We start from the raw sequence: 12,300 nt of genomic DNA, 5'->3' as shown, positions 1-12,300 counted from the left end.
AGTAGAGTAGGTACTGGTGAAATTTTTAGCACTTAGAAAATTTCCCCAGAGCTTCTATAGTCTTTGATAAAGTTTGCTTCCAATTGTAACAAAAATAATCAAAATCCACAGATTATTTAATGAAAACAATAAATACAGTGTTGTAACTAGCATTAGAGAGAAACCAAACTTTAAAAATAAAAGTAATACATTCAAATAGTTAAGAAAAATGTAAGCAGTACATTAAAATATAAGTTAAAAAGAGAAATCTTCCCCTCCAACTCCCAGCACGAATAGATACTCAGAAGTATTTGCTGAGTTTATGCCCCTTTTAGGAATATTTTATCATAAATAAGCATAATACACACAGTTTCGTTCCTTGCTCATTTAACTTCGTAATTTTATTTTGGTAATCTTTCTATATACCAGTGCATGTTAGATCCACTTTGGCTTTTTATTAGTCCATGATTTTCAGTTGTATATATCCCAGTTTGGCTCATCAGACTCATAGAGTGACATTTAAGTCATTTCCAGTCTTTTGTACTCAAACAATATTGTAGTAAACATCCTTGTGCACACCTTCCTGTACCTAGCTTCAAGATAAATTCTTAATAAGAAATTACTGGCTTAAAGAGTGTGCACATCATACCACCAACATCATATGGTAGTACTTGTTATTATGTATTACCAGACTTTAATTTTGATGATTCAGTAAGTGAAAGATGATAATCTTACTATTTCGGTTTGCATTTAGTTACTTATGAGTGAGACTGAGAATTTTGTTGTATGCTATTGGCCATTCCAGTTGTCTCTTTAAACAGGTCTTGATTTTTCCTTTTGTGGTCAGGCTACTCTGAATGCCAGGACGTCCATTTTGGCAGCAGCAAACCCAATCAGTGGACACTACGACAGATCAAAATCATTGAAACAGAATATAAACTTGTCAGCTCCTATCATGTCCCGATTTGATCTCTTCTTTATACTTGTGGATGAGTGTAATGAGGTAACCACATGAGCTGTCACTCTGAGTTTCCTTTGTTATTTCCAGTTTGAGTAATTGAGTGAGACAGGCCTGGAGGATACACTCTTGAAGAGCTGGTGCATGTGTTGGCACTGATCTTTATTTCTCTCATAGTGGCATTGGATTGGACAAAGATTTATTAAGCTACTCAAGATAAAGTCAATTGAATTTGCTCATTCTGCTTAATTGTGTTAAGGAATAGCAAGCTTTTTGTTCTTGTTACTGTTTTTTAATTCTTTATTTAAAAAAAAAAAAGGAAGCATGTTACAGTTAATTCCCAACTATACTCTTTAAGATTTTTATAAGAATTTTGTTTGTTTTTTGTTTTTTCGGTAAGATTGAAAGAATTGGAAGACCAAATTTCTTTTTTTCTTTCTTTTCAAATTATGAGTTATTTGTCTTTATGTATCTTCAATCAAGTTACTGCATGTGTCACTTTTTTTCCCTAATTATGTAGCAGTTTTAAGATTGAGTGTGAAATTATGAATTTACTTGGATTCTAACATGTTAGTATTAGTTTTTTATACTTAAGTATTTCACAACATTGCACATCTCAGATGTGCACAGAACTACAAAATGACCTTCTGTAGAAGGTAATATTGTGCTATCCTTTTAATTACATGAAGATCCGACATTACTTTAGGCACATGCATACCTCTTGCTTACAGCAAAATTTTAAATATTACCTAAATAAAAGCTGTCTTCTATCAATGTGAATGTTTAGAGGGTTTCGATTTTTATGTTTTGGTTTGTTTTCCTTCACAAATCTATATATTTCTGTCTATACATATTTTACTAAATTAGTTTTTTAACTTTTTAATTTTTTTTAACTTTTTAGTTGGAAATAATTTCTAACTTACAGAAAAGTTGCAGGAAGTACAATAGTGCATATGGTATCTATTTACCCTTTTTTCAGTTCACGCACTTTTTGCCCCATATGCTTTGCCATTTGCTCTATGTCTCTACATTTTTTTTCTGTACCATTTGACAGTAAATTGCATATTTTTAGTATGATTTTACTTTTTCAATTTTAATAACAATTCTATCATGATTATCTTTATATATTCATAAGCAGCAACATAATGTAGCTAGGAGGACAGACTGAAGCTAGACTCTTCGAATCCTTGCTGTTATTTACTACTGTGATGTTGGACAAGTTACTTAATCTTTCCAGGCCTCAATTTACTCATCTGTAAAATGGGGTAATACTACCTACCTAATAAAAAGGATTTTGTGAGAGTACGTGGATTAATGTTTTTAGACATATTTGAGGCAGTAGTGCCTGGCATATACTAAGGGCCCTAGAAATCTAATTTCTGGCATGTTGAAGTCAGTTAATTCTTTCAGGAGTAGTCTTAGAATGAGGCAAAGGTATACACTTAAACTTTTGATTCTGGATGAAACTGGTACTTGCCTCAGAAACTTGAACCCATTAATACACCTTATGGTGGCATAATAGAGCTTATTGTTAGCTATAAATAATTTCTTAATGCCTGGTGGGATGGTCCAGAGTGGATATTACTATAACTGATCAAAATGATTTTCTTGTTTTGAATAAGGTTACAGATTATGCTATTGCCAGACGAATAGTAGACTTGCATTCAAGAATTGAGGATTCAATTGATCGTGTCTATTCCCTTGATGACATCAGGAGGTATCTTCTTTTTGCAAGACAGTTTAAACCCAAGGTAACCTGCCCTTTTCTACTGTGATTGGGCATAAGGAGTATATGAAAGTGGTACTTAAGCAAAGTATTACATGAAAATTAACTGAACCTGACTTGTTTGGGGTTTTTTTTTTTAAGGTTGTTTGGTTGGTTGGTTTTGTTTGATTTGGGGTTTTGGGGTTTTTTGTTGTTTGTTTTTTGTTTTTGCTTTTTTGTTTTGTTTGAGAATAGTTTTGTTTCTTCAGAGACAGTTAAAAAAAGGAAATTTTTACAAGTCTAAAAAAATTTACTTATTCCATTTCTTTTACTTGTTAGATGCTAATAAAAAGATATTTATGGATGAAGAGTTTTGAATAGCCAAATAAAGTAGGCCATCCTTTTATTTAACCATTATTCCTAAGAATCTTAAAACTTCATGTGCTTAAATCAGTAGTCTACTGAATGCTCTTGAGTCTTTCTCTGAGGAAAAACTTGGATTCCTTTAGGTCATTATAATACAGTAATTGATGTAGTTCACTGGATTAAATTAGTACTGGATCCAGGATACTCACTTGGGCATTTATTTTTAAAATAAACCTCCATAATGCATATTTTGTTTGGTATTTTCCTAAAATAAAATATAAAAAAAAGTTTTATTTGATTCTGGTTGAGGTTTTTACACTATTTCTGGCTTGACTTTTGAGAATTATGCTTAGATTTTAATTATCCATCATCTTCACTTGATTTTCCATAATATTGGGATTGACTCTCACTGTCCCAAGGGAAGGGTAAAGCATCACTTCTGTTTGCATTTGCTCATGACTATAGGCTGGTCCCTCTGTGACCTTTGCATACTTCCTAAATATGCTGAGTTCCTTGCTTTGAAAAACTGAGGAGTCTTTAAGTGTGCCTCACTTTGTTGTTATTCAACAAATAATAAGGTTTACTGAAATAGCTAGTACATATACAGCAGTTCCCTGTTACCCACAGTTGATATATTCCAGGATCCCCAGTGGATGCCTGAAACCACAGATAGTATCAAACCCTATATATACTATGTTCTTTCCTATACATATATACCTGTGATAAAGTTTAATTTCTAAATTAGGAACAATAAGAGAATACCTGAATTGCCAGAATTATTACTCTTGTGCTTTGGGACCATTATTAAGTAAAATAAGTGTTAGTTGAACACAAGCGCTGCTGTGTTAACCGCAACAGCTAATCTGATAACTGAGATGGCTACTGAGGGACAAATAGGCAGGTAGCAGATAACAGTGTGGACAAACTGGACAAAGGGATGATTCACATCCTGGGTGTGGGATATTGGACAGTGTAAAATTTCATCACACTACTGAGAACAGTGCACAATTTAAAACTTATGAGTTGTTTCTTTCTGACATTTTCTATTTAATATTTTTGGACTGTAGTTGACCATGGGTAACTGAAACCACAGAAAGTGAAGCCCCAGAGAAGGGGGGACTACAATATATATTGACCTTTCTTTTTCCCAAAGACTGCGTACATTAATAACTGAGCCTCAAGAATAGCCTGAGTACTAATTTGTTTAGTGATCTTTGGCATCTTGCATATAAAAGTACATATCCTTTTTCCTTTTTTTTTTTTAGCACGTATCTTTTAAAAATGGTCATTCGCTTATACTAACTCTGCTGTCTTCCTGTTCATAAAATTAGTACATGGAATTCATAGTCCTCCTTAGTGTTAGTTTCTTTTGAAAGGCATTTCAGTGTTAATTCCTTGTCATTGGTTTCAAAGTATTGACCTTTGCAGTTTCCCCAGAATATCTGGGAGGCTCTTAAAAACTAAAGTTTAATGTAGCTCCCATTAAGTAGGAATGCTCTGACTTCACTGATGTTCTTGAACAGATTTCTAAAGAGTCAGAGGACTTCATTGTGGAACAATATAAACGCCTCCGCCAGAGGGATGGTTCTGGAGTAACCAAGTCTTCATGGAGGATTACAGTGCGACAGCTTGAGAGCATGATCCGTCTCTCTGAAGCAATGGCTCGGATGCACTGCTGTGATGAGGTATCAAAATCACTTTAACATAATGGGAAAGAGAAATTGATTTGTTGGCTTATAAGCATGTTTTTGGCTTAGTATAGGACATCCAGCATTTGCTGCAAATTTATCTTTTTATAACTGTTGAGTGCTCATAGGATACCTGACCCTGGGGTTTTTTCCTTTGAAGAAGGTTGCTCTCCATTTATTGAATGTAGTAGTTAGATTAATAGTAATGAGTAATAATCATAATGTAGATTATACAGAACATATAGAAGTGAATTCAAGATTAATGCCATTCATTCAAGAAAATTTTGTTTAAACCCTACAGTGTGCTAGGCCTCTGGGCTGAGGAATACAGAAATGATAATGTAGCCCTCAGTCTCCTAAGGAGGAATTCTGCTCCTTAGGTTTGTATAATATGTAGATATTAAATTGTTCTTTGAGCCCTAGGTTCTACAGATACATGTCAGTGGATATTTAGGGAGTAAACGGGGAGCAGTATGGAAGTACATTCACACCCTCATCTCTGCTTTTTAAGATTTTTTTTTTAATTTAAGTATAGTCAGTTACAATGTGTCAGTTTCCAGTGTACAGCATAATATCCCAGTCATGCATATATATACACATGTATTCATTTTCATATTTTTATTAAAGGTTATTACAAGATATTGAATATAGTTCCTTGTGCTGTACAGAAGAAATTTGTTTTTTAATCTATTTTTATATATAGTGATTAACATTTGCTTGTCTCAAACTCCCAAATTTATCCCTTCCCACCTCCTTTCCCTGGTAACCATAAGATTGTTTACTATGTCTGCGAGTCTGTTTCTTTTGTAGATGAGTTTATTAATGTCCTCTTTTTTTTTTTTTCTTTAGATTCCACTTAATGAGTGTTATCATATGGTATTTTTCTTTTTCTAGCTTACTTCACTTAGAATGACAATCTGCAGATCCATCCATGTTGCTGCAGATAGCGTTTTATTCTTTATTGCTGAGTAGTATTCCATTGTTTAAATATACCACAACTTCTTTATCCAGTCATCTAAACAGTGTAAGATTTTGTTTGAAGAGTTTGGCTATTTTTCTTAATAGTATGACTGAGATATAATTCACATAGAGGAAAATGTATGGCTCCAACTTCATATACACCCTTGTGGCTACCCAGCTTAGAATATAGTGTGTTTACATCATCCTGGAAAGTTCCTTTGTACCCTTCCCCATGAGTAACCACTGTTCTGACCTCATTCACCATTTCTATCCCATAGACTTCATTTTTTTTGGCTTTTTTTCTTTTCATTTAATTTTTCAAATTCTCTGATACGGTGCTTTACTATTTACAAAAACTTTCACACTGTCTTACTTGATATTCTTTGATTCTCCTGACTTTCAGTGGACATCTTTGTAGGTTGAGGGATGAATAATAGAGCCTCTGTCTTCCATTGCTGATAATTTGGTGGGAGCAAGATATATATTTAATTAAGCATGTGAAGTATGAAAGGAAGGATATTATGATAGAGTGTCACCAGCAAAGAATATAGAGATCAATGAATTCTTTCCTAAAGAAGGACAAAGGTTTGGTGAGATGCCAACATTTAAAACTGAGCACTGACATATAGAATTTTGATAGGCATTTTTAGAGTGAAAGTGGGAAGTTTAGCAAGAGCATGGGTATCTAGTATGGAGGTTCCTTAAAAAACTAAAATTAGATTGACCCTGTGATCCAGCAGTCCCACTCCTGGGTATATATCTAGAGAAAACTCATAATTTGAAAAGACACATGTACCCTAAAATGTTCATAGCAGCACCATTTACAATAGTCAAGACGTGAAAACAAAGTAAATGTTTATTGACAGATGACTGGATAAAGATGATGTTGTGTGAGTGTGAGTGAGTGTGATGGAATATTACTCAGCCATAAAAAAGAATGAAATAATGCCATTTGCAGCAACATGGATAGGCCTAGAGATTATCATATTAAGTGAAGTAAGTCAGAGAAAGACAAATATCATGTAATATCACTTATATGTGAAATCTTAAAAAAAAAGATACAAATCGTATTTACAGATCAAAAATAGACTCACAGACGTAGAAAGGAAACTATGGTTACCAAATGGAAAAGGGCAGTAGAAAGATAAATGAGAAGTTTGGGATTCAGAGATACACATTACTATAAAATAAATAAGCAACAAGGACCCACTGTATATAACACAAGGAACTATATTCAATTTCTTGTAATAATATATAATGGAAAAGAATCTGAAACTATATATATGTACATATATAACTGAATGACTTTGCTGTACTCCTGAAACGTTGTAAATCAACTACACTTCAGTTTTTTTTAAAAAAAGCAGAAGGTATCTGTCTGGAATAATATAGTGGAATCTGCAGAGAAAGAATAGGTCATGGTGGAGGGGAATTCTTAAAAACTATACTAACCTTTGTACCTTTTTTTTTTTTATTGTAATGTTTCCTAAAGTGAGTTTCACAGAACTGACATGTGTCTTGGAGAATCTCTAATAGATTTTTCTTTCCTTTTTTTCTTTTTTTCCCCTAATAGGTAGCAAATTCACATGATACAAAAATAAATAATACACTCATGTATATATACATATGTGGATACAAATACATTTTCTGAGTAAAATTGAGTGTTTTTGCATTTATTTAAGAGCCATTTCTACCTCCTTTTATGTTCATATTCTTCATTCATTTTTTACTATCTTATTAGAAAGGCCTCCACTACTCTAAAATTTAATCAGAGAATTTTCTCAGAATTTCCTGAAACACTTAGATGGTTTCATTGTTTGTATTTAAATCTTTAAAATATTTGGTATTTATTCTGCTGTAAGATGTGAGGTATGAATCACTTGATTCTTTTCTAATCTGGCTTTCTGGTTGTTCCAACACCGTTTATTGAAAAATCTATCTTTTCCACACTGGTTTGGTATGCTTTTATTACATATTAAATTCTTGTGTTAGGATCTCTTTCTGAAATTTTTTTTCCTGTTCCTTTGATCTTTCAGCCTCCTCTTGCATTAGTAGCACAATATTTTAATCAATGAGGCTTTATATTTTAAATGCACAACTAGTTCCGCTGCATTGTTCTCTTTGGCTGTTGTGAACTTAATAACCAGGTGGCTTAGTTTTTTGGTTTTTTTTTAATTATTGATATTGAGAGCACATTAAATTCATATGGTGATATGGAGAATTGACATCTTTATGATGATTTTTCCTATGTGAGAAAACAATAGCAGTTATAATATAGATTATGTTGCTATAAAAATCTAAGCTGTTTAAAACAGTTTTTGCACATGCTTCATATCTGTTTATGTTAGCCAGAGGCTCTCTTCACATCACTCAGAAATTCAGGCTGATGTAAAGGCTTTTTCTTGGCATATGCTTCCATGATCACAGAAGACAGAGAAAAGGTGGTAAACCACATATCATGTGTTAGCCTTCTGTCTAGAAATGACATGGCACTACTGCTCACAGTTCATTTGTCAGAGGAATTAACAGGGCCATGACTAAGTTCATGTGGTTAAAAAAGTGCCTTCCTATCAGGTACTTAAAATGAAAAAAGCAGACATTTGTGAACAGTTCTGATGATTACCACAGACATCATTATCTTTCTACTTAAGTCTTTTGTTTCACTCAATAGATTTTAAATTTTTCTTCATATGATTTTTGCATGTTTCTTATTGAATTTATTTCTTGATATTACGTAATTTTTCTTGATCTTCAAGGTACACTTTTTTCCCATTATCTTTTAACTGGTTGTTGCTTATATATATCAATTACTGATTTCTATGTGCTAGTTCTGTACCATACTGATACCTTTTACTGTTTGTAATAGTTTTTCATTTGAATCTATTGATTTTCCAGGTTTTCATTCTTACTTGCAAATGATATAGTGGGATATGTTCTTTCCATTCTTACTGAAAACTAAACTAATCTTTTCCCATATTCATCACTAATTTAATTTTCTTTTACTTTTGCAATACAGTGTCTAATAATTATGGCGTTGGACCTTTTTTTCTAGTTCCTGATTGGCTCTGTGTCTGAGATACAATATGTTTATATCAATAGGAACATTTATTATTCCTATCTTGAGTGTTTCTATCAAGAAGATTGATTTTTTTTTAAACCAGGTGTCTTTTTGGTGTCTATAGAGTTAATCATGATTTTTTTTTTCTCCTAGTACTATCAATACAAAAAATAAATTAATACACTTTCTAATATCAAGCCTTCCTAGAGTAAATCCCACTTTTTTTTAATGCATTTGATTTCTATTTACTGTTTACTTAGAATTTTTTAAACAGTACTCACAAATGACATTGGTCTCCACGTGTTCTTGTTTGTTTTTCCAATCTTTATTTTGGTACCACGCTATTATTTCATTTTAATTTTTGGAAGATTTTCCCTTTTTCTTCTATCCTAGAATGGTTTTCTACTGCATTAAAATGATGTGCCATTTTATTGTTAAGAATTTTAAAGTAAAACCCTGTCTGTCTAGTATATGCAGTTTGGGTGCATGGTTCTTAATTTCTGCCATGGAAATCTGTGTTGTTTAGATTTTCTGTCTCTTCTTGGGTCACTTTTGGTAAGTTACATTTTCCTAGAAAAGTAACCACTTCTATGAGCTGTTTCAGAGTTTAATAATATCCAGGTAGAATGTGGGTTTTTTGGTTGCTTGTTTTAATTTTACTACATTGTGATTAGAAAATGATGTCTGTTTCTCATTTAGTTTTGATTTTTTGGGGATTTGGTTTTATGGTTGTTTTCTTTATATCCCAGTGTCAATTTTCATAAATGTTCCAGGGAGCACTTTGAAGGAAGACCTAGTCTGTGTTCACAATGTACATAATTTTATATATATCTGAAGTAGGGGTTACCTTTAGGGCTTGGTCTACTGTATCTTCTCCAGATTGAAAGGTAAAAGCCTCCTGTTAATAGTTTTTTATTTCTCTACCAATAATGTAGTTACTGTCTCTTTGTATTTATCCTTTTAGCTCCTATAATTTCTACTTTACTAATACTGTTTTTCTATTAACTGATACATATACTTTCACTGTGATTTTTAACTTCTAGCTTTGTCTCATTTATGCTTTTTGGCCTGAACTCCACCTTGCTTTCTTTGGTATACCTTTGCCTAAGTTTTTATTTTTCACTATTTCTTTCTTTTGGTGGGGGAGGAGGTGACTGAAAAAAAAAAATTTATTCTCTCACAGTTCTGGGGCCAAAAGTCTGAAATCAAGATGGTGTTAGGGTTGGTTCCTTGCAGAGCCGTTGAGGGAATTTTTCACCATTTCTGAATAAATTTGTGTGTCTTATATAAAGCATAGAGTTGGGCTTTGTTTTGTGACCCAAACAGAAAATCTTTTTAAAATATGTAACCTAAACCCATTTCCATTTATTGGTATGAGAGATTTTTTTCTTTTCATAGTTGAAAAGACTTTTCTTTATGTAGTCTCTTTACTTTTGCTTGTATGTGCAATTTTGAGATTCACAAAGTTTGTATTTTATTTTAGTAGTTACTTTTATTATTATAGCTTTATATTGTACCCTTGGTTCCTACTGTTTCCCTACTATAAGCAGTGATAAAACTAGTGTGTTTCATCTTCTTTCCTCCTCCCTTCCCTCTCAACCACCTGATTTTAGTAAATTATATTTTACTGTTTACCCTTGTGCAGTCAAATATGCTTATCCATCACTTGATTTATCATCTTTTGACTTTCATCTATTACAGGTAAGAGGCAATCAGCAAATTTACTCATCTATTGCATTTCCCTGTATCCCTCTGTCTTTAGGGCATATACTGTTTACATTGTGTTCTGTCACTCTTAATTCCCACATTTGTTTTAGTCTTAGTTTTTTAGCTAAATATATGCAAGGCTCATTGAAGATAATTTTATTACAATTTCCTAATTTATCTCTTAGCTGATTGAAATTTGGCCTCCTTTCAAGAGTTCAATGAAAAAAAAATGTTTTAAAGATAAATTCTTTACACAACATTGTAAACTCACTGTACTTCAATAAAAGTATATTAAAACTGAAAAAAAAAGAAAAGTTCTTTATGAGTATGAGTATGAGAATAATATTACCTGACCGTTAGGTTCAGCAGGGTTTATTTGTAGCCTTTACCTGAAAGACAGCTTGGCTTGATCTACAACCTCTTGCTCATACTTACTTTGCTTATAAATTTTTCTACTGTATCCTGTTGCCAACAGACATTAACTGTTGCTTTGGGGAAATCTGAGGCCAGCCCTTGATTATTAATTTTTCCCTCATGTAACTTGATATTTTTCTGTTTCCAAACTATTCTTTCTTTATTTTTATAGACCAGTAACTTCATTGGCCTATGTATTGATGTTGACTGTTTTCAAATGACTTAAATTTTCCTCGCAGGTGGTAATGAATTTAAAAAAAAAAAAAAAGAGGCTGCTATGCTGTTGTTATCTGTTGTTACGGGGCTCAGCTAGTTAGGAAGGGAGTAGATTTAGATGGTTATTTATACAAGAACTTAAAGCAATCCCCCCAAAATGCTGACATGTCATTTTTCTTCTGAGTAAGCTTTTTTTTTCATTTTTCAGTTTTATTAGATAGAATTGTTACAGTTTGACTGCACATATACAATGTATTGCATGTAAATACATATACACAATATACTGCACATATTTAAAAAATTTACATATATGTACTGTACATTGTTTCTAAGAACATTTAGAGCTTTAGCTTTTTAAACTTACATGGTTATCAAAGGAATAAAGCCAACCACAAAATAAGAATTAATTCAAAAAGATACATACACTTCACTGTTAACAGCAACATTATTTATAAGTGTCAAGATATGGAAGCATTATAAGTGCACATCAGTAGATGAATGGATAAAGAAGATGCAGCATATATATGTAATGGAATACAACTCACCCATAAGAAAGGATATTTTGCCATTTGCAGCCCTTCGTTCACTTTTTTTTTCCACTTCAAAAACCAGAATTTTATAACTGGCATAAACATTTCCATTGCATCAAAAGTACCTGGAAATAAACTTAACCAAGGAGGTTATCTGTATACTCTGAAAATTGTAAAACACTGATGAAGGAAATTGAAGATAATACAAAGAAATGGAAAGATCTTGTGCTCTTGGATTGGAAGAATCAACATTGTTTTATACATTCTGCTGTACTACCCAAAGCAATCTACAGATCCAGTGCAACCCCTCCCTGTCAAAGTACTCACAACATTTTTCACAGAACTAGAACAAACGATTCCAAACTTTATATGGAAACCATGAAAGACCCTGAACTGCCAAAGCAATCTTCTGTATGTCTTTTCTTCTTCTTCTTCTTCCTCTTCTTTTTGTTCTCTTTTCTTATGGTTTGATGACTAGAGAAGTTCCTTTAACATTTACTGTAAAGCTGGTCTGGTGGTGCTGAAATATTTTAGCTTTTATTTATCTGTAACGCTTTTGATTTCTCCATCAAGTCTGAAAGAGAGCCTTGCTGCATAGAGTATTCTTGGTTGTAAGTTTTCCCCTTTCATCACTTTAAATATATCGTGTCTCTCCCTTCTGGCCTGTAGGGTTTCTGCTGAAAAATCAGCTGATAACCTTATGGGAGTTCCCTTGTATG

At 32.7% G+C, this 12,300-nt stretch overlaps 1 protein-coding gene across 1 annotated transcript in view; it reads left to right on the top strand.

Annotated features, from left to right (window-relative positions):
* The window catches only part of MCM6 (minichromosome maintenance complex component 6), a 36,777-nt gene that overhangs the window by 16,820 nt on the left and 7,657 nt on the right, over positions 1–12,300 (top strand). The window contains exons 11-13 of the mRNA XM_031451339.2: positions 827–982; positions 2,560–2,688; positions 4,532–4,693. Coding sequence (XP_031307199.1) covers positions 827–982; positions 2,560–2,688; positions 4,532–4,693 — 447 coding nt within the window. The remainder of the gene's footprint in view (positions 1–826; positions 983–2,559; positions 2,689–4,531; positions 4,694–12,300) is intronic.

This window comes from Camelus dromedarius, chromosome 4, assembly GCF_036321535.1.
Source record: "Camelus dromedarius isolate mCamDro1 chromosome 4, mCamDro1.pat, whole genome shotgun sequence".
NCBI classification, from domain to species: domain Eukaryota; kingdom Metazoa; phylum Chordata; class Mammalia; order Artiodactyla; family Camelidae; genus Camelus; species Camelus dromedarius.
Note: the sequence above shows the minus strand (reverse complement) of the source record. Positions and strands in the feature narration are given on the sequence as shown.